Source organism: Dermacentor variabilis, chromosome 5, assembly GCF_050947875.1.
Source record: "Dermacentor variabilis isolate Ectoservices chromosome 5, ASM5094787v1, whole genome shotgun sequence".
Classification (NCBI taxonomy): Eukaryota; Metazoa; Arthropoda; class Arachnida; order Ixodida; family Ixodidae; genus Dermacentor; species Dermacentor variabilis.
In genome coordinates, this window is record NC_134572.1 from 33,594,359 (window position 1) to 33,617,147 (window position 22,789).

General features: G+C 44.0%; 2 protein-coding genes across 8 annotated transcripts in view; one reads left to right on the forward strand and one right to left on the reverse strand.

The window, feature by feature from the left end:
- LOC142582417 (neural cell adhesion molecule 2-like) overlaps positions 1–22,789 on the forward strand; it is a 388,203-nt gene that overhangs the window by 329,490 nt on the left and 35,924 nt on the right. For all 6 annotated transcript variants that reach the window (XM_075692113.1, XM_075692111.1, XM_075692117.1 and 3 more), the window contains 3 exons: positions 6,690–6,986; positions 8,798–9,091; positions 21,312–21,424. In XM_075692113.1, coding sequence (XP_075548228.1) covers positions 6,690–6,986; positions 8,798–9,091; positions 21,312–21,424 — 704 coding nt within the window. The remainder of the gene's footprint in view (positions 1–6,689; positions 6,987–8,797; positions 9,092–21,311; positions 21,425–22,789) is intronic.
- Positions 1,099–4,555, reverse strand: LOC142582419 (uncharacterized). 2 transcript variants are annotated; one of them, XM_075692118.1, is made up of 3 exons: positions 4,217–4,555; positions 3,019–3,138; positions 1,099–1,245 (listed from the first exon to the last, which is right to left on the reverse strand). In XM_075692118.1, exons 1-3 carry the CDS (start codon positions 4,383–4,385, stop codon positions 1,178–1,180), a joined length of 357 nt encoding a protein of 118 aa, XP_075548233.1. In that variant the 5' UTR covers positions 4,386–4,555; the 3' UTR covers positions 1,099–1,177. The 2 variants fall into 2 exon arrangements, with proteins under 2 accessions (XP_075548233.1, XP_075548234.1); XM_075692119.1 differs by lacking the exon at positions 1,099–1,245 and adding an exon at positions 1,895–2,441.

A 22,789-nucleotide genomic window follows, 5' to 3' on the forward strand; every position in this document is an offset into this window, starting at 1 on the left:
ATGCTGAATGATACCCTTGGTACAATCCACACAGTAAACGTAAATGCATGCGCAGGAGAAAAACAGCAACAGCACGGGTAAAGGGCCTGAACACTTGCCGTTTTTCATAAGCAAAGCAAGAAATTTGCTGCATTTATTGCTAAACAGCTACACAATTATACCCAAAAACAGTATGCGTCTGTCACTTACTATGCCATTCGTAAGTAGAGATCTGTACTCCCGCCCTCCTCCTTGTTGTGCTTTTTGATAGCTAGAGAATTTTTTTACTATATATCATCGCAGTCGAAGAGATGTTACGGCTTGCGTAAGTTAAGTTGCCAGCAAAACGCAGTTTTTTTCTTTTTTTGCTTAGACTGACAGAGACACAGGGACACCCTTTCCTGTGGAAACCACACGAGGTGGACAGGTGAACTATTTCGAAGCGCAACCACGTGTAAAGACAGTGTCCAAAAAGGACTGGCCGAGTGGCGTCCTCCGCGAGGGCTCACGTTTCTCCGCGCATGGTTGTCGGCTGCTTTATCCGACCGCGAAAAGAAGCGCGCAAGAAAGAAGAGGCGCAAGCAGAGAGAACTACAAAAGAAGGAAATGACGCACCTCTGCTGTTTGGCGGCAGCCGGCTCGGTGTACCATGCGGAGATTTGGCCTTTCTGGAACAAAACCTAAGGTGGCGCCTCCCCGTTGCTAGGCCGCACCCTGCTCGTCGGACCATGTAAAGAGCGGGGCCCACATGAAATTCTCTGAAAAAAAAAGAAACGCTCAACTAAATGTGGTATCAAAAGTTTACTTTCATTTAAATCACTTAAATCGTTATACTTCAGCCAACAAAGGGCTACTATGATACTAGTATACTAGTATCCCTTGGGATTTCTGACAAAATGAAACTCCCCGTGCGACACATTTTGAGCAAATATGTAACGGTAATGTTCCCAAAAATACAGTTCACAACACAATTTGAACGCCTGAGGAGGAGGCACCGTTAGCTTGTATAAATAATTTGAGTATAAATTGACAGTTCCACAGGCAGTATAAGGTTAACTTCAGAATGGAACATCTTTATTTGAAAATACAACATAGAATACACCACAAATACAGCAGGCCTTGCTGGCATATGACTACATCTGAAAATTTAAGACAATACTATCACTAGCATCATATCACAGGAATTTTAAAAATCATATCACCGTGTTTCAGCCATGCATGTCGTCAATAAATTCGTGTTAACTGTCCATGTAAAAACTTGTACTGCTGTCAGGAAGCAAGAAAACGAGGCAAAGATTAGTACATGTGATTGCAGGCACAAAAACTGGACACTTGTGTTCAGATCCACATTGGACACTACATAAAAAAAGCTTTACACATTCTGTGCAGCATTAGAGCAGGTCAATAAAGACGCTTCCAATGCAATGTAGCCAATGCAAAAAATATACAAAGTATTGGCTATAGGTGAACCTAAAAAAGAAGACTGGACCACAAGGCCATGCATGCATGCAGCCCATCTATACCTGAGCAACGTTTCCTTAGTGTTAGCATTGGCCACCACTGGCATCAAAACACAACTTGTTGCTCTTACAAACATCAGACAAAGCTTAACCAGGAGATATGCAAAGTGCTGGCTTGTAGGGCCAAATGACAAAAGGCTGGAAGTGGTGATGCTTACAGCATAGTGAACTCTCAGTTTAGATCCTTGTGACAATACAAACATGAAATTTTTTAAATTAAAATTACTACAAGACACATTTTACTGTCTAGCTAACAATGTCAAGGATGGGCTTCAAACTTCTTGAATGCACTACCTATTTAAAATCAATATTGAAGAAGGTCATTAGGACACTACTATGCATAGTACTGCACAATTACTCTATCATCTAGAGGCTTGCAGTTAGAATAACTCAGTGACAAAGCAAGGCCGCCATAATTCACATTGCACGAATTTAAGAATTTTGAGCAGCTAAATAAAATACTTGTAACAAGAGTAAGTGCCACTTGCATGAATGGATGTATTACCTCAGTAATTTTCAATAAAACAGTTATAAAAAAGGCATGCAAATGTAATGCACAAAATGATGCATCTATTCACCACCTCCTGGCAACAAGTGAACATTAATGCAAAGTGAAAATTGTTAACTAGACTTTGAGTCAAACCACATTCTTTTTCTTCAGAAGGGCAAAGAAACATTCAATCTGTCATTTATGAGCCCTCTAGGTAAAACATTGCTGGGAAGCACAAGTTTCTGCATCAGCGCCAGGAATGGTGCAAATGCATATAGATGATCGAGGTTCTTGATGTAGTAGGTTAAAATACAATAAATTACACCTAGCTCCAGGCTGCCGTTCGAGACCCAGATTATTTCTTGCCTGCTGCCAGCATAAACGCACGTATGCTCGCTGCATGTGTAGACGTGGGGAGCTGCAATCTGGATATCACCACTGGGCAATGGAGCCTACAAAGACAGTTAGAGCCTATAAACATTCGCCTATCAAACATTAAATATGCACAGTATAATGTGACCTGATGAAGTAAAATTTATAAAAAACGTGCAGTAGTGCAGAGCACAACTCAACCCCAAAGAGCCCAACCATTCTACATCAAGGAAAATTAGAACTGGCTCACCTTTAGCTCTCATTATAGTAAGCATGCAGGAAAAAGCATTGAAATGTTATTTTGCTAAAAGTAATCAGTATAATACTAATTTTCGCTTGTTTGCTGAACTATATATAACTGAAATCTCACTAAAGGATAATAGGAACCCTCCTGGAGGCTTTTCATAAGTTCTTGCTGGAAAGGGCTCACAGACGCCACTCCTGCGTCCCTACTATGTACACGTACAATGTAATTTCTCGTACATTGCGTACATTATATACATTACGTACTCAACCACTCCCTGGCGCCGTCTGCAGGTCAGCGACAGCAGCAGCAGTGGAAAAGTCGAGGGAAGTGGCAAAGAAAGCTTCGCTTTAAAATATTTGATGCACTAGACAATCAAAAAAGCTTTGGCTAACATTCCACATTATACTAACCATATTGCACCGAGGACAGACTAGATGTGCAAGCTTCCACAGTTTCATCTGACACTGAGTCCTCGAACACGGTGCCTGGCACATTGCACTGCGCCTTTGCCTCGGCTGCATTTTTCGTTTCTGAAATTATAGACGCAACGAAAGAACATCATTAGTGTTCACAAAGTAATGCAGAGCGCATTGCAGAGCTCTAGGCGAAAAAAAAAAACGCGTACATAAGCAAAATTCGTGCTAAAGCTATACAACATGTATTCTCCGGAACAACGCTGTATATAATTATAAATCATTGTGCGAAATTTGAATGCAAGATGTAAGAGAAGGGGTGACGTTGCGGTAAAAAGAGAATTGTGTATTCTTCGCAGTTACTCAATGCTAACCACCAATTCCCATGTTAAATTATTGGCCCGTTTGACTAAAAGAATATAGAAAAAACACGCATTTTCACCCCAAAAGCGAAGCACTAATAGCGATAGCAAAGCATTAGACCACTACTCAAACTAAGGTACGTAGTTTTACCTGCCGTAACAGTAATCATTAGCTTACTAATAACCATGGTGTCACGCGAGCACAGGCATAAATGAACATGTCTCATTTGACGACCGCGAACAATCGCTGTCAAGTTGGCTTGAAGAACGCAGAGGGGAGCGAACGTTTGTTTTGTTGCTCCCTTCAACGCGTCTCCGAACTTTTGAGATTACGCGACCTCCAGCACTACGCGCACCGAAAGAAAGCGGAAACGCAACCACGAGCCGCCTCGGCTTGCCCGACCTCTGCACACACCGGAGATTACCTCCAGGCCAGGGCGCGGGCAGTCACGCACCACCACAGCATGGCTAACGGAGGGTGCGCGAGGCAAGTTCTACAATACTGAACGATTTCTGTCAACTACGTCAGCCCAAAGCACGGTGTCAGTACAAGAAACGTATTGTTAAGGTCATTTAGTTGCCCTGACACAACTCATCCCGCCGACAAGCTCAATATTTTAGAAAGGTCTAATCCAATATTTGCACAAAATGACATCAGATTTAGCTCAATGTAAATCGAAGAGCATAAAGAAGCAAATATGTCAACAATAACTTTTTTTCAGAAACACTTACGCGCAACGAGAGCATGCACTATGTCAAATGTTGAATTGCGAACTATAAAGAATTCACGTACTATCCACCTAAAAATAATTAAAAGCAAAAATTCTGCTTACCGAGATCACATATTTTTCCGTGTGCATTTGGGACGTGGTCACAATATTCACACCTCACCAGGTTGTCACTTTCCGACAGGCGCAGAATAGTGTATCGCTTGCACTCACAACCCGGCTCGTTGCAGCGACCGCGCAACACACCGAAAAGGTCTCTGCTGCACAAAGGCATGAGGGTTCCCAGCAAGTTCCCAGTAGAAGCGGTAATAACTACTGCAGGCTACAAGTGGTGGCAGCAGACAATGGTGATCGGATGGTATCCAAAGAAGTCAAATATAATGGCCGTCTCAGAACAACAACTACAAGAACGACAGGACGACAGCGCGCTAACCACTCCCGCCGGCTCCGAGCCTCCCGCTCCCGCTTAAAATCTTCCCAGCGTGCAACTCGAGTCACCTCGATTGGACCGAGGAGGAGAGATGATAGCACCGTGGATGGCCGCACTCCAGTGTGGCTGATGCCTGCTCGCTTCCGCCATGTTAGAAAGAGGCACTTAGAGGCACAAACAAAAATGAAAACAAAAATGAAAACAAGCAATGAATTACAGAAATAAATGTCAGAGGTGCCAGTGATGTTATCGGTGTGATGGTGGAAGCATTTCGTGTTTGGACAGTGGCAAAGATTTCATTTCTCAGTTGGCGGCTTCACACATTTAACGCTCTTTTCATCTGTCTATGCCTCCTAAAAAGACAACGGAGCGGACGGCGCTCGCTTTTAAGTGAGTGTAGCGGCATCCTGTTGATTTCACTGAACGTTTGGCGCGTTTCGGGTCTGCTGTAACTTAAATTTGCTGTCGTTGTAGTGCCAATCTTCGGCACAGCTTAAAATGCCCAAAGAAAGCTGGCAGTGGAATCAGTTGGTACAATTTTTATTAGAAAACATCCTAAGTGCAATGCAGAATGGTTCGCCGACATGTAGGTTGTTGTCTATTTCAAAGCAGTTACGCCGGTCGCCTAGCGCGTACCGCATCCCCAGCTCCCTCGCCGCGCGTTTATACTTATGTACGCACTCTGCCTAGCTGGTACCACGTGTCGGCATGGTTTTCTTAGGCACACGCTTCTTGCACACTAACTATTAACCTCATCATGAGCGCTTATGGTTGAAGCATGGGAAATTTTTGGTTGAAAGCATCAAGGCAGTGCAGGGAATGAAACGAACCCGGTCAAAGGCAAAAAATGTATGCAGACAACTGAAAGGTTCTGCACAGGGACATTTTAGTAGACAAGTTGAATTATATTGATATGTGATAGAACCATCCAATGTTTTCAACAACCTTTTATTGAAAGACCCATCGCGTTCGTGTGCTTTTCTTCAACTGTTCTTTCTCGCCTCGTACATGAAATTTGTTAAAAAATATTCATTGTTCTAAAGAAACTCGCCCACTTTTGTTTCTCGTGTTGAAATACCGATGTTCCATGCCTGTCTCATGGTGGCTAGAATGCGTGCGAGAGCAGGGGGCTTCCGCGACGTCGACCGCTGGGTTTCGGCAGGCAGTGCACGCCACATCATTCGATGACACAGTCTTCGTTGCTGATATTTCAAATAAGGCTGTGCGCCAAGTATGGAGGGTCGTCAAAGAACAGCGCGCGAATGAACACGCAAGTGCGATCGTGCAAGATTTCTTTTTTGTTTTTATATCGTGAAAAATGTAACTGCTTGGCTTACAGAAATTAAGACCGAATGCAGCCCGAACTGCCGAAGTCCTACGTTTGTAATAACCAGATCATAAATGCAGAACACGAACACATTAGAATACATTTATCAGCAAACGTCCAATCCATGATGTAGGTCTCCTCACTGATACGCTGCAGTGTTCTTTAGAGGTTAAAATCTAAAGGTTACAAGGCGCCTTGCGCTGAATTAACCTCTAAATCCGTCAATTTTGACTCTTGTAACCTATAGATATAGCTATACGTAACAACATTTAATTAAAACATCAACATATTTTGCATGTAACCTTTATTTTATAAGTTACTTGTGATTAGAGGTTACCATAAAAGGTACCGTGCTAAGAGTGTAGCAGCGAAACAGCTCCTATAAGTTCCCATTAACTACGACGCCATGTCAGGAGTGCGCCTCGACGGAGTTCCCGTTGGCTGCGACTCCAGCTGCTGTAAATAGCGCCCTAGGTATTGTATGACGAGAAATGGCACCGCTGCGACACGTCGCCGCATTGGCGGCATGCGGCGTTCGCACCGCAGGCTGTTGCTGTTGGCTGGCTCGGGTAGCACGTACCACAATGCTACGTTACTCCCAGCGCAAAACTCGAAGGAGAGATCAGCTCGTTCATTTGGAGATTAATGATTTCGCATTCGCAAGTGCTTATGTGTCCTCGCTTTTTGTGTGTGTGTGTGTGTGTGTGTGTACAAGTGCTCTGTCGATCTACATACAGTACGGTTGACGGTCGAACCCATGTTCCCAATGTGGTGCATGAGACACTGAGTAGAACACTGCGTTCTTATTCTTCGAACTGCAGACACGCCGCAGCTCTCGCTGAGCGTTACCTCGACGCACGCGAGCGGCGCCATCCTCGAGGGCTCGGACGTGCTGCTCGAGTGCGCGGTGCGCGCCAACCCGTCCGTGCGTGACGTCTGGTGGAAGCACAACGGCCGCCTGCTTGACCGGAGCCGAGACGCCGGCCTCGACCTGGTGTTCGGCAACCAGTCGCTGCGGCTCCTGCGCATCCGCCGCAGCAGCGCTGGCACTTACCAGTGCCTCGCCAGCAACACGCAGGGTCACGGCGAAAGCAATCAGCTACAGCTACAGGTCAAGTGTGAGTACCGCGATTTCAATCAATCACAGTGTGTCGTTGCTGGCACTACTGAGGTTTAGCATGTCTAAACCATCTAAGCACTCGAAACGCGCCTGTCGTAGTGTTTCGGTGCCTATAAAGTTATGCTACTGAGCGCGAGGTCGCATCTTTAATTACCCGTCGCGGTGAGTACGTTTGGATCTGGGTGAGACGTAAAAATAAATAAATAAATAAATAAATAAATAAATAAATAAATAAATAAATAAATAAATAAATAAAAGCTCGTGCACTTCGATTTAAGTGCATCTTAACTAACCTAAGGTAGTAGAAATTGGTCCGCGATCACCACTTCGTCGTCTCTCATACAACCCGTGTATGGAGTGGCTTGGGTCGTTAAACCCCATAATTTGAACGCGTTCGATGTATGGTCATTTTGTTAAATTTAGCACATCTTTACAAGCAACCAGCTCTTCACTCTAATTATTGATGTTCTGTCATAAATGCAAATAAGTTGCAAGAAAATATAGCTCACGTGGTACTTCGCGTAACGTGAAGCCACAAGCTTACACTAACAGAAGTAAAATTCACCCAAGCCAATAATATGTAACTGCTGCGTTAGATTTCATGTTAAGGTGCGCATTATATGACACTTTCGGCCAATGTTCAATGTGCATTGGCCCTGCGATAGCAATTTTTAGGGTAAAGCATATAGCAATATTTAGCAATATTTAGGGTAAAGAACTCAACATAATTCGAAGAAGTTATGAAAATGCCGCCTTTTTCTATACTGACTACGTTGTGAACGCCCGTGCGCTTTCGTGTCCATTGAAAAGTTATATGAAGCAGGAATAACCAAATGTTCCAACCAAATTAAGTAGCCCTGCAGTCAATGCTAGTGCTACAGCATGCTTTCGAATAGAAAGGAAAAGTGGGATCAACGCTGAAATCTTCCTTCTTGGGTGGCACTATATAGAGAACTTCATTCCCGTATGCGTACTGTATGAAGATCTGTACTGGCGGCATGCTTTGACCCACAATGGAGCAATATTATCGCTAGCATACTTAAAATGAAGCTCTCTGAGCTCCACAACCAATGCTCTCCACGACCCATCCCGGCAAGAAAACAGACAAAGGGAACAAATTAACCCTGAAATGCTCAACAAATATCTTCGTATGTGCTACGCACAGTTTGACACCTGAAAATACTGATTTAAGAGCGATAAACTTAAGGCAAAGTTTATGATTGCCTTCTTAATACGCCGATGTGAAGATTTAGTCGTGGGTGACGGAGTACGCCAATCAATTACTACATAATTAATTACTACAATAAATAAATTCTAGCTAAAATTAAGATGAACCAGTTGTTCCAATCTTTACTTATACGGAACTGTGTTCGGGCATTACTGGGCTAAGAAAGAAAATACCGTTCTTGCATAGTCAAGATTAAGAAATGGTCTTTTGGATTTGTTATCTTTTTTTTCTTGTCTTTTTTGTTAATGTCACATCTGTAAACATAACAAAGGAAGTGAATAGGTTGCATGCAAGGCTGATGTAAAAGGTTCTTCACGTCTGATCAAGAACCTCCCAAGTCCCTTCTTTTTTCTTTCTTCTTTCTTTTTTTTTTGCCGGGTGACGTTTGTTCTGCGCATGTGCGTACCATCAGCTGTCCGCTGACTTTTGCCCAAAACGTGCCTTCAGTTGAGTGCCAGTGATGGGTATTCTCCGCCGTGTTTGTGTCTCTATTATTTCCGCTTCTAACTTCTTAAGTATAGTGCATCAACAACCCAGCAACATGTCTCGTTAAAAGTGGTATTACATTCCTTTTCACACAGTCGCTCCCGTGTGCCGGGAAGGACAGAAGTTGGTTTACGGCGTCGCCAAGGACGAGGCGGCTCAGGTGTCCTGCGAATTGGAAGCTGACCCCCCGGATGTGTCCTTCCAGTGGCGTTTCAACAGCACCTTCGAGGGAGAGCGGCACCTGTCCGCCATGCCAGTCGACAAAGAACTGCGCAGTGTCGCCACCCACGTTCCTCGCAGCCGCACCGACTACGGCATGCTCTACTGCTGGGGAAAGAACAGCGTCGGCACGCAGGTCAAGCCATGCGTGTTCACAATCGTCGCCGCTGGTGAGCTCGATTGTTTGATATTTTTACCAAATCTTGTTCACGAAGTGAAAATTTAAAGGGAAGCTGAAGAGTGTCGAATTCAATAAGACGCTCATATACGGATGCGGGAACCTTATAAACTATGTAGGTAAAATTGTTTTTTTTTTTTCTATTAGGAGCGACGTAATCGTCGGTTAAAATTGCGCTGTAGCTACGCCCCCCGTCGAATGCCGCGCGCTGCTGCTGACGCTGACGATGCGAGCGAAGACCGGAAACCGCGGTGTTGTGACGTCAACACTAGTGTTGCGTTCCTTCGCAGCCTCCGCGACCGTGCCTGACCGTGCTTGTTTCTGCGTGCGTGCCATCGTTATCTGCTTCGATCGACCCTGCATTCCTTTGTTGGTGCGTCTGCGTGTATGTAGAGTGGTAGTATACGGCCACCCCTGCAATTCGGCCTGCGCAGTTGCTGTATATGGCCACAGAATGAGAGAGGACTACTTGCCACTAGCAGGCTTTCTAAACGCAGCGCAAAAAGATCGGAGCAACGAAAACAAAGACGGCACGAGTGGGGACTGACTGATGATAACTGGTGTTGGAAGTCGTTATGAATACACGAACTCGCCCAAACCTGGATTTTGATTTACTGCGAGTTCCTTCGTGTTAGCACGCTGAACTGAAGGTGCATGTTTATCTCCCGCCCTTGACGCAGGTTTCGTCGCAAAGCGCAGCGAATTTTCTATTTGCACGTGTGTTGTAAAACAGCCTGCATGCAGCTACCATAACGCAGTGCAAATGTAGAGTTTGCATGCACTGGAAAGCCGGCGCACGCCAGGACTCTACGCTCCCTCCTTCTCTCGCGCACAGCGAGAAACCGACCGTCTCACGTAGCCGACGGAATTCGCCGCCTTTACGACTTCGGTTACGAGTAGTGTGCGGATGGCGCACAGATGAAGGTCACTACAAGTACTGCATGAACCGGGAAGCTTTTCACGCGTTTAAACCGTCTTTGTAGATTGCCGACAGCTTTGGACAGCGCACAAATGCCGACGATCGAATCCCCGCTTACGTCCCACGAGGAGGCATGCAGGAACACAACACTACAGTTGTTTGACCGGAAACGAGCTCACTAGATCGGCGAAAGATCGGCGAGATCACTAGATCGCTTTGCAAAAAACATACTCACCAAAGAGCATTTCCAACATGAGGAGATCCCAAGACTTCGCTTTCGTTCGCGTCGAAAGCACTGCTCGCACCAGCATCGTTTGCTTCTTCGAGAGGCCGGCTCTTCGCAGTCGGCTCGTACATGTAGGGAGTAACGCCGAACTCCTCAGAAAAACGCAGTCTCTCTAAATTTTCCATTACCGTCTCAGAAAAACAGCACCAAACTACCTGGCACCGCGCTTCATGTGTAGCGGCAGCGGTCGGTTCGGACGAACACTAGTGTTGACGTCACGAGGCGCCCGACCAATCACAAGCGGAAACGAGACGCGCGAGCTGGGCGTGTCCGCTGCTGCACTTTTCGTCGAAATAAAATATATTTGCGTTTTCTTTCGCTCAATCTCGATACGATATTCGAATTCGGAGGGTTGAAAACCATTATGCACAGACGTTCACTCATTTTTTTCTGGAAAACCTTTCAGCTTCCCTTTTCTTTTCTTCCCTTTTTTTGTAAAAGCGGAATTTCAAAGGATTTCTAGGTGCGTAATAGGCGTGGCGTTAAGTATTGATAGCCCATAGGGGTCGAACAGTTACCGTATATGCTATGTAATTGCGAGCCCTTGCTTGTAACGCGCACTCAAATGACCCAGCACGAAATAAAAAAAACGAAAAAATATATAATGCTGTTGATTCTGACACGCGCCATGCTTTTCGTAATTCAAGAACTTTTATATGCAAAACCATGGAGTTGGATATAGAGTACAGCTGACTGGCACTCGCCAGTGCTTTCTCCCGTTTCCTTAGCGATGCAGCGAACCCGCTTCAACTGAGCGCGCGCAGCTTCCTTCGCTGCTCACGCTCTCCACAACAGGCCTCCACTCTCCCCTCCTCCTATTCTCCGGGCTGCTAGCATAAGTACAGAGCGCCACGTGCCTTCGAAATCGAATATCAACAGCCAGCTTGACAAGCGGCTCTTGCGTGGCCAAAGTGGGCCGCGTAGCTGACGATAAACGCACAAGTGCGAAGCTGCGTGTCAGTGTGATTGCGAGAACGCGTTGTGCATTGCTCGGTTGTTTTATAGGTTTTCCAAACTTAAATAGATTGCTTTCATTTGATACCGATTTGTCTAGAGTAGTTTTCATACGGTCATGCTATGAAGCTTTCGCGGTAAGCACTTTCGCTTCTATCGTGGTTTGAATCTTTAACGGGTGCACTTTGGTTTTCCTGTCTTTTATTCAACTCAAAATTGATTTCTGTCGCCAGTGTAATGGTTTTACTTTGTTAGGCTCCTTCGATGGCGGATTAGGGAAGTCACGAACTGTTTCACTCCTGGATGATAGTGCGGTATGGCAAAGGAAATGAAAAATTTCTTTTTTGTGTGTGTGTTTGAGATGAGCATGAATGTTGATAACAACTGCTCCTATATTCCTAAGGACATAGCTGCGGAACGGAATGCGATGAAGTTTAGTATCCGGGCATAAGGTTTTTGTAATTCGCGTTCTTTTCTTCTTAAAATGATGTTTCCTGCGATTTTAACCATTCATACTTTTTTTTTCAAGTATACATTATGTCATGATGTATATGCACAAAATCTAGCAAGAGCCTAGATATCACCGGCGGTTCGCTTGCTACTATTTGCGTGAGCAGGCTGCGAGTCGGATTTATTGAAAGCTTTACGTCCATTGTTTGCGTGGATTTAAATGTAACCCGCTTGTGCCGGAAGCGCATTCAAAGTCTTTTAGGAATTGCCGAGCGAGAAATCTTTTTCATACAATATTATTGTAGCAAGCGCACATCTACACGTGAACGTCTGCAGCACGAGCTGAAGCGAACGACAATGCTTATGCACATTTATATGCGACAAGTGACATACAGCGCAAGCGTCTATAGCGGAAGCTGAAGCAAACGACAGACGAGGTGCACGCCGGAACCGTGGTTGGCGAGGCAACAGCGAAATAAACACGACAAATCTAGCTACTAGCATGGAGCAAAGCAAGGCGTTGCCATCTGCACCACTAGTGGCGAAACGTCGCTTCGCCGCATTAGCCAATGAACGCTTATGAAATCTGTGGGCTTCCTTGTATATTTTTCTCCGTGAGTGAAACTTTTGATTTTTCACTTTCCGTTTTTTCGTGGTAAACGAGAGAAAGGACATCACTCATTGCCCCTTTCTGAGGCCTCCTTAACATTCTCAACGGCCCAGAGCACCTCATCTGCATTTATTTAACACCTTGCAAAAAATGGCAGCGGAGTATAAAGCATCTAAAATATACTATACCCTAATACACTTGCGGAGTGGGCACAAACTTACCACAGGTCATGTTCTGATACAGCTTCAACGGCGTGTGAATTACAGAATTTTTTAATGGTGGTGTGGATCGCCTTACAGTTTTGCAGATTTTGTTTTTTACTCGAGTCTAAAGCGCACGTGATCTATTATCAAATTTTCCAGGAAGATAAATGCGCGTTAGAATCGAGTAAATGCGGCACATCATTTTTGGCGTTTGAATGGAATCGATCGGTTACCTTTTAACACGATAGCGCTAAGGGCCTCGCGTCGCACAAAATCCGGTGTTGGCGCGGGCGTCAGCGTCGGCGGCGTTGTACGTGAGAGAAAAATCATGGCGAACCACGCATCCCGAACGACGCAGGCCCTCCGTGTGGAGCATAGGCGTTACTGAATTAACTGAATTTCTCAAAGTAAAATGCTTCAGAAAATTCGTAAAGTATGACTTACACACAACCTACAGACATGATAGCGTCGGACTGCAATTTGTACGCACGAGAAAACAGAATTCTGTTACGCGGAAACTCAAACGCAAAGCTCTTTTCCAGCTGCCGTTTGAGGTTTGGCGTGGCTGTGCACTGGCTCCGGGATCGGCCCATGCAAGAGGCCGCTTTTCTAATAGCTCACCCTTCGTGCATAGCGTTCACCGCCAGCGTTTCCCGGTAAACATTACGGTTACATAAGCCACATTACCCGGGAAACATGAGAAGCAGTCAGGAGTCTGTGAATGCTATCGCGTTCCACTCTTAAAGGCGAAGCTTAAGCTTCATACAATTTTTGTATAGAACGCTTTTACAAACTTTCCCCTGCGGTGTTCGTGCAGTAGCAGTGGCCATGTTTTATTTAGTTTATTTATGAACATTACCTGCAGATTCTAGTGAAAGGAATTTTTGCAGAGGGGTACTACGGATAATATATTGCAAGAAACCACGTGTTTACATATACAAACAAAAGAATGATGAGAAAGGTGGACTAAATGTTAAGAGGAAAGCTATTGAAGTAGAAATAATGCAGTATTTATGAGAGATTTAACAAAAATGAGTAGAACGCCTCCTCTGAGATACATTCTTCAATAGCCTTGGGCAGCTTGTTTCGCTCCGCGAGAAACATTTTTGCAGCTGAGCATGAGGTCGCGGGATCCCATCCCGGCCACGGCAGCCGTATTTCGATGGGGGCGAAATGCGAAAACACCCGTGTACTTAGATTTAGGTGCACGTTAAAGAACCCCAGGTGGTCGAAATTTCCGGAGTCCTCCACTACGGCGTGCCTCATAATCAGAAAGTGGTTTTGGCACGTAAAACCTCATAATTTAATTTTTTAAAACATTTTTGCAGATAGCATTTCCTTTATTTTCAATGCGTGGTCACGTTGCTCGTATAAAGAGTACGAATCTAGCAAATAGTGCGTTTTCACAATGTTCTGCTTATTAAAATAAATGCCTTATAGTAACTCTAGGTTCTGTATAACCTTCATTATTGAAGACGTGGCCAACCTCAGCTTTGCTTTATGTCTGTAAGGCTGCTGCAGAATTCGTACTTGCTTGCGACAGAATGCGCCACTCGGCTTTGCGCACGCTCCCAAGCGGAAGATGAGGTACTTGAACGCGTATCACAAAACGCACAAGCCCACTAAACATAGGTCTAATATTTGAATTGCACAAAACTTCCTTAACCCTAATTGTCGCGGTGTGCAAATCGCGTCTGAAAAAGCGTATGAAAAATGCTTTTTCATACGCTTTTATACGTTACATATATTTACAGCAGGTTATGTTGTGCCCAAAGTAGACGCCAGATATTGATAACAGGGTACTTTCTAGAGGGTTGCATTTTCAATAGGTTATGTAGGCATAACAGGGGAACACTTACATATGAGCGGGACAAGTAGGAACTACAAGGGGATTCAGATGCCTTTTCTATTTTGCGCACCAGTGCTGTACACTGTGCAGTCACGTCATAGAAAAGAAACATCGGATACATCTTTAACATTACCATAAACGCCACAGTCATCGGCGTACAATAGCACAGTGCTTTGAATTGCATGAAAAATGTCATTCGTAAAAATGAAGAAGAGGGGCCCTAAACTAACCCCTTGGGGGCACCAGATGATGCAGTCAAGTTATAAGACCGACCACTGTTTTGTAACACATGCCGAGTTCCCAACTAAATATAGCCACGGGTTCAACCTACGACAGTGTAGTGTATACAAAGAGAAGCCAGCTTGTGTAGTTTCAAAGCTTGCCTGACGGTGTCCTGTCTTCCTGAAACCAGAGAATATATGCAGTCAATCTCCTCACCGAGGTAAAAATAATGAAAGAGGTCATTGCCGAATTCAACTAATCGCGTCACGCAGGATAGGCCGGCTCTTTAGCCATGTTGGACGTTCGTAAAGTACTCATTTTTATCTTAGTGCTAGATTACCATGTTGTAAATGATATTTCTCAGTGATTTGGAACAGACACTTGTGAGTGATTTCGGCTGATAGTTAGCGAGTGAGTTTTTGGGTCCCGCTTTATGTATCGGACTAAATGAACGATCAAGACAGTAATGCCCTGTTAAAAGTTGAATGCATCTGCATGGACAATCAAATGCACGAGAAACCACTGCGTAGCTTCCCCGTTTTGTAATAAATAAATGTAACAATAAAACTTGCATGCATACGATGAAATTTTTAGTCGCTGCAGTAAATCTGCTGCGTTGTTTCGCATGTTTTGTTCAGCGTAAACACAGAATATAATGCCAATATATTACAGTGCACAAAAAGTGGGCGCTACTATAGAGATCACGATGGCGGTACGGAAGTGAGGTACTTTGTTTCTTTCTTTAATAATATTGCAACATCTCCATAGACCCTTTATCATAATCCCTTATATTAGTATTGATTCGTATGGGTTCATATTCGTTTTGATGTACGAACCAATATGATTATACAGAATTATGGACACTGGGCGCATATGGGTGTTTTTAACAGAGCTCATTTGTGTCAGATTTTCATGATTAGGGAGTATAATTAGAGTTTAAACTAGAGCAAATTCCGAGAAATTCAATTTCAGAGCTTACACTAATACAATTATTTTAAGTTCAACGGCTGCCTAACAAAAAAGTCGCGATTACCGACACTCGCGAAGTAAGCGCTAGTGGGAAGAAAAAAAATGAGCAAAGGTTTATGCCAAATGCAAGAAATTTCATCAATATTTATAAGCAGCAGGTGTACTTCGCATCGGATATGAACTATCTCAGCTTTCTATGTCCCGACTAACCTAATAGCATTGTAAAATGGAAAGGTCATTTGAACAAAACTGCACTAAACTAAACTTTCCTTTCCTGTGAAGCTTTGCGCTGCCTACATTTGATGACAATGCGTTGGTAGTCGTTAAGGAGAGTAGTAGACGCATATGTCTTCGGGCCGAAAAAAGAGGAACTTCTAAAGTCAGTAAAGAGTATTGCCCGAGGGAAGCATGAAAAACAGTCGAAGCGAAGACATTTGTTTTTTATCTTGGCGCTTGTTGCGGATTTATTTTATGGTGTCGCCGAGCGCTTACATCCACTATTCACTTTCACAATCTCTATTCTGTGTGGTTTCTTTTTTGTCTCTCTCGTTGAATGCAAGAGGACTGCATTTGCCTTATTTCGCTTCTAGAAGTCAGAATAGAGGACTCCTAAAATGAAGAGCGATTTGACGGAAAGACCAGCGTCGACACGACAAGATTCAAGAACTATTCCGCACTTCTGGTATCCGACGAAATGATAGGATGCCTTTTTGTATTCCTCTCAGCATTACTTTTTTCTTCAAGAAACTGTCGCACAAATTGAATCTGTGAGCTGCCGCCAGCAGTACTTTCCTGAAAGGGATTCGGTGTTATCCTCTGAACTGGTATATCGAATTTTAGGAAAACACTTCTCGATGGTGTCTTTTGGGAGCCTTATTGACTTTTGAATTTCGAAGATGTCTGGCATTTTCTTGTCGCCCAGAAAGCTAAATCTTAGTAGCGATAAGCACGCAAAAGAGGAAAGTATTGAAAAGAAGACATGCATACAAGAGATGAACAATGAACTAGCACTGAAGCAAGCGCATGTATCGACTATGGGAATAATCTGTAGAATTAGACAAAAACGAACTCGGGATGACATGGAAACTTCATGTTAAACGTATTCCTTACTTTCTATTTGCTACAAAATGGTCAGCACAGTGAGAAAAATATTCACAAATACATTTAGGAGACCGTTTATTGTGTTCGAAAAGATGGAGTTCCAAGTAGGTTCTCGAATGCAGTTTGGAAGAATTCAGTCGGGGCCTGGTACGTGCACAAGGGTAGCGTCCGTTCCAAAAAGGTCAGCCACTTAGCTACCGGGCTCCTTAGAGAGGCGGATCAAAACAGCGTCGGCTAAAAAGCCGCAGTTTCGCCCGAAAGTCGAGTCATCAATTACGATAACAAATTATTAGACAGCTTAACAAATCAAGGTTAGTAGTTTTATAAGCTGCGAAAATTGCTGTGAACATTCGCTTGCTAACTGAATTAACGAGCACGGTGAAACGCGCGCTCAGAAAAACATGAACACATCTCACTCGACGACCGCGAAAACTTGCTGACGACGGCGACGACGGTGGAAATTCGCCTGGGGTGTCCGTATATTTTCTATCGTAATAAAATTAGTGCCTGACTAGATCGATCATGGATCGCTGGCAAGAAGTATATTTTTTTAATCCGTGCGTAAATTCGCGACTATGTGTCAGGACTTTCGCGCACGTGACGCTATACACAGTAAATTGTCGAGGGGCGAAAGCAAGAAGTTTGTGAGCCAGTATTTACTTTACGGCACATATTTCAATCCACGAATTGTAGCTATTGAGTGTGCAAGGTGTATCTACTTGGAACGAATTCTCAAGACTACACCAGCTTCGATATATTAATTTTCAGAGTATCTGACAAAATACATTGGCATCCCAGTTACTTTAATTCTTCAGTGCACAAAGCAGCGTTTTCTTTAACAAAAAGTAAGTGGAACAAGAGTGCATTTTTACCGGAAGCTTGAAGGTGCATATATTGAGACTGGTGCCCTCCTCAAAATTCGTTACAAGTCGATAGGCCATTCCAGCTCACTAGCTACAATTCGTAGATTAAATATGGGTCGTGAGCCAATAATTAGAAAGTGAATAATGTTACGGCGTTTATTATTTGTTTAAACATTCTGATTTTTCGTAGGAGTAATGGCCACCTCTTGGAGTGTTAGAAGGGTATTTGTTTCGGCTAGTTGATTTTCCTTATTGTGAAGTAGTGTAGCGCGAAGCAGGACAGAGGGAAACGGAGAGGACGAGGTACTTACTGCCAAGCTAAATCTGATTCTTTAATGCAGAATTTTGTATAGAAAAAAAAACAGAAGAAAAGATGCGAAAGGCGGCATAAAACAGAGATACCGTCGTTGGCCACACAATTCGCGCCGACGTTGTCTAGAAATGCCAACTCCCTTTGCGGTAAGGCCAGGAATCGCTAACTTATGCAACGACATCCTTCACATGCCATGCTAGCTGCTTCGTCAGTGATGCGCGTGCAGTCGTCCATGTGCGTAAAAATTCATTTCCTTTGCTACAATGTGGCGCGGATCCGCTTGCACTACAATGTAAGGCTAAAAAATCTTCCCTTCCGTTCCTAACGTTGTTGGCATGCTCTTAGAGGAGCATGCTGGCAATGTCACATTTTTATGCCACATTGTTTTCATATAGTCTTCTGTGTCGAACAATATATTTCAATTAACAGTTAGCTCGTCTTCGTCCTTTCCGTGTCGCTCTATCCTGCTTCGCGCTGGACCGCTTAAGAGTGCTAGAATTGTGGTATCTGCCACAGGCACTTCTAAAGATTTGGTGGAGCTAAAAGTAAACACCCTATATTTATGACGAGGCATGATGGAACAGGCAATATGCAGCCATGTTTTTATTCCCTTCGCCGATGCGAGTTTCGGCTTACAGACGAGGCAATGCTATGGGCAGCACTGCTACTGATAGAACCAAATATAAAGCGACGCAAATAGTACACGGAAAATAATGAAGCCCTCACAATCCCTGATTCTTGTGGTGAGATTGAACCGCACAGCTAGTGTTATTCAATGGGCACATGGGAAGATTGAATGAGATTATGGACGTTTGCTGTACTTCCCAATTGATTTTCATAATAAGGAACCTCGAAAACACTGCCGTGTCTAAATCCCAAGCAGTATATATTTACGCGGTATTAACTATCTACTTGTTCAATGTGTTGCATTTCCTGTTACCGCCATAATCTTGTTGTTTAGGGCAGCCCTTGTACACTAAACAGCAATTTTGATTGCTTAGCTAGCATATTTTGTTGTAGCTATAAAAATTTCGTTTATGAGGACAAACAGTAGAAAGGTATGAATTGGGGGCTATAGTGTTGAGCAATATTCCGAGAAAAACAGCGCTACAACAGGGCCAATGAAAGCCCGAAGAGCACAGGGCCTGTGTTTTGTCTTTCACTGGCCCAGATGCTGCATTGTTTTTCTCGAAATGAAGCAGTAGAAGGCTCTCGAAAAAAGCAGTAACAACAGCCATAAGAATCTGCGTAAAACGAAGTAATGTAAAACCAGAGTCGTTAGTGTGCTAAGTGCTACAGACGCACTCGCGAGAAGTTTTTACCTAGCTTATATCCTTTTGAAAGCGAACAGCTTTCTTAGCCTTTTCCACCTGTTTTCGTGGCCAGAGGTGATTGAACTCGAGCCTCGCCGCTATGTACCAAGTGACTAGGCCAGGGTTTTAACAGCCGCTTCGGAGGCGCTTGGTCGCTCAGTCTCATCATGGATGAAGTCGCTGCAGGCGCCAGGCTGAGTCCGAACATTAGAGTAACCCAAGTTCTAACTCCAAGCGACTGCTTTACAGAACATAAATCAGTCTTTATCTTAGTCAAGCCACAGCAGGACAGGGCTGAACCCTTTGATGTGCTATAAAACATTCAAAGAAGCAAAACCGTGTCTAACCATGCTTAAAAGAGTTTTCGCTCGTGTAACTAGGTTCAAGCCACGTTAAACCCAAGCCGCTTTTTTGTTTTGCTTCGACTACTGCATGTCAAACAGCCTGTAAGATTTCGCAATAAGCAGCAGGTTTCCCCATCTTCTGCTGGAACTGCTGCAGTTGAACACGACATTTGGAAGCATATCCATTGCAGTTGCTATAGAGGCCCTTTCAGTGTCAATATAACACAACGGAGTGCATATGGGATAACAAGCCCGACTTCTCCCTGAAGTTACAGTCACCACGTATACCTGGGTGCATCACTTGAGCGGTTTGGGGTTTTACGTGCTCTTTACTTTCAGGAACTTCTTTAGGAATAGACCCGGGGCTACAGGTCGACTAACAACCATGCTCGCTCTCTTATCGCCCATCATTTACATAAGCCGACTTAGTCTGGTTGCCTGTATAGGTACTGAAATTTTGTTCTTTCACAGCATACAGCTATCAAGGCAGCACTTGGCGCGGCGCCTATATTTCATAATAACCAACTGCAAAGGAAGTGTCCTCGCCATGTAGTTGAGTAGAACTTGTTGCTGGGGCGAGTTGGTTGGGATCTAAAGAATACATTGTTGCGCCAAAAGAAGGAAAATAAAGACTCGGGAAGGAAGAGTACGAAACGACAGATTGAGCCCTGAACTTCAACTGATTTTATTCTTACAGCAGGGCAGGGAGAATGAACAAATGCGCATGCGTACATCAGTGTTGCCTAGAGTGATTCCAGTGACGTTTTTAACAGTTGCAACTCATTTTCAAACAGAAAAACAGATTCTGTTTGAAAACGAGTTGCAACTGTTAAAAACGTCACTGGAATCGCTCTAGGCAACACTGATGTAAGCATGCGCATTTGTTCATTCTCCCTGCCCTGCTGTTTTTCTGTTTGAAAACGAGGTGCAACTGTTAAAAACGTCACTGGTATCGCTCTAGGCAACACTGATGTACGCATGCGCATTTATTCATTTATTCATTTATGCATGCGCATTCTCCCTGCCCTGCTGTAAGAATAAAATCAGTTGAAGTTCAGCGCTCAATCTGTCGTTTCGTACTCTTCCTTCCCAAGTCTTTATTTTCCTTCTTTCGGCGCAACAATGTATTCTTTATTCTTTTGTCCTCGCCATTTTTGGCCTCTCTCGAGTCGCTCCATTGGCCACGGCGGCCGCATTTCGATGGGGGCGAAATGCGAAAACACCCGTGTGCTTAGATTTAGGTGCACGTTAAAGAACCCCAGGTGGTCAAAATTTCCGGAGTCCTCCACTACGGCGTGCCTCATAATCAGAAAGTGGTTTTGGCACGTAAAACCCCAAATATTATATATATTATATTATTATTAGTCGCTCCATTCCACGCGTTTAACAGCAGAGCACTGCGTAGAGCAAAATATCGGAGCTAAGTGCGAGGGTTCCATGCACTAATGAATCTTCCTGAGATTTCTCCACTGGCTCAGTACTACAGTTTTGGCAGCATTAATCTGGCACAATGAAAGAGTGTGTTGCATAAAACCATATTTAACTTACTGGGCGTAACTAGGCTGATGATGATGATGATGATGATGATGATGATGATGATGATGATGATGTATTACAAATTTATTCACCTATGTGACATTATTGGAGCTGTTCGCTGTCCATAATATGTAGCTGCTGGAAGTCCTGCTGTTGTCTTCGAATCATGCCAACCTCTGCTTACGCTTTCCTTTTGCTACATGTAGCAAAGCTACAGTAAATAGTAATAGTGTATTTATTAGTCTACCTTCTGTTCTCCTTTGTCCTATTTCCTACACAGGACCGCCGGAGCCCTTGAGTAATTGCAACGTGGTCAACGCCACCGCTGATTCGCTCAAAATAGAATGCGACTCTGGATACGACGGTGGGCTGGAGCAAACATTTCATCTCGAGGTGAGTCTGGAAGTAAATGTGATCCTACACTCAATCCATCTCCCCCCCTTTTTTATAATAATTATTTTTTGTGTGACTTCCTTGTCAAGGATGATCACATTCGATTGCTTACGTGTTGCCGGATATGCGAGCGAGCTCATTTTTCGGGGAGCCCAAGCATGTAGCCTTGAATACACGGCGCAAATGAAGAAATCTTCCTTATTGGTTTTCATATATGTTAATGTAATGCTTGTCGCATTCGATAATGTTATATAGAAGATACGTATGAGGACCCGTTTGTACAGCGCCTGGTCTGACGGACCATGCTAAAGCATGAGCAGTCTCATGAATACGGGCCTTGAATTGCAGCCCGTGCTCATTCGCGCAGCTGGCTACTCTTTAGCCAACTGCAGGGAGCAGCTGCGCGTATGTAAATAAGGAAGGTATTCCCTGTTAACATTCGGCGCCGACACTGCAAAGCTGTTAGTTACCCTTGTGCCGACTAAGAGTGTTACAGTGTGCACTCTGCACATAATTTACAATGACTAATGAAGACAGAAACTTGGGTCAAAAAGCTGTCTCCTAAACTCCTTAAGATAAAGAGAATTATTATAACGTAGTGCGTCTTGTTCCACCAATTGGCTAATACTTCGTCATTGCTGAGAGTAGAACCAGCAAATGCCCTAAATATACCGCCTTTGTCTCTCGTGGGAGCTTGTTATAATAAGGCCTCACTTTGCTACCCCACAATGCACATCAACTACTTCACAGCTGCTAGTGCCCTGCTTTTGTATGCTTACATGGGGACAAACATAATGTATTTGTGATTGAGTATTTATTGCTGACACCAAATGCAATATCAAAGTCGTGAAGCTGAATCACGTGGCAGTGCGCCACCTGCAAACAGCAAAGCATGGTTTGAGAAGCGCACTCTGAATAAGTACAGCCAAACTTCAGAATTCTTCAACGGCCGCCTGTGCCCGTAACTCTGCTGCGTAACTCTGATGGCTCGGTAACGTTCGAGCAAGATTTTGACGCAAGACAAAGTTGTACTCCGGCATGTTAGAATAATAGAAAAAAAAACAATGAATTTCAAGAGTTTCCTGTCGACGAATATCTCCATAATTGATGGATCGTCTCGGCAAAGCGTAAAGGGAGTACTCTGCCGGCGCAAGATCGACCATGCTGCCTTACCCTTAGCAAGCGTAACGCTTGTTCTTATTTACGGATTTCGTGAGTCTCAACTGTACTGTATTGTGAACACCAAGAAGGAACTGCGTTAGGCACCAAGCGCTCACGGTCCGCTTGACAGCGCGCTGCCGAAGAGTGTAGTGATAGTTTCAGCGCGTAATGTACGCGAAGAAAAAGGGACACTCTTTAATTTTC

Coding starts and splice junctions, on each gene's coding strand:
- LOC142582419 (XM_075692118.1), bottom strand. CDS start 4,385: ATGCCTTTGTGCAGCAGAGACCTTTTCGGTGTGTTGCGCGGTCGCTGC. Junction 3,139..4,216: donor CGGAAAAATATGTGATCTCG/GTAAGCAGAATT, acceptor CTATAATTTCAG/AAACGAAAAATGCAGCCGAG. Junction 1,246..3,018: donor TCTGTCCTCGGTGCAATATG/GTTAGTATAATG, acceptor GCTTCCTGACAG/CAGTACAAGTTTTTACATGG.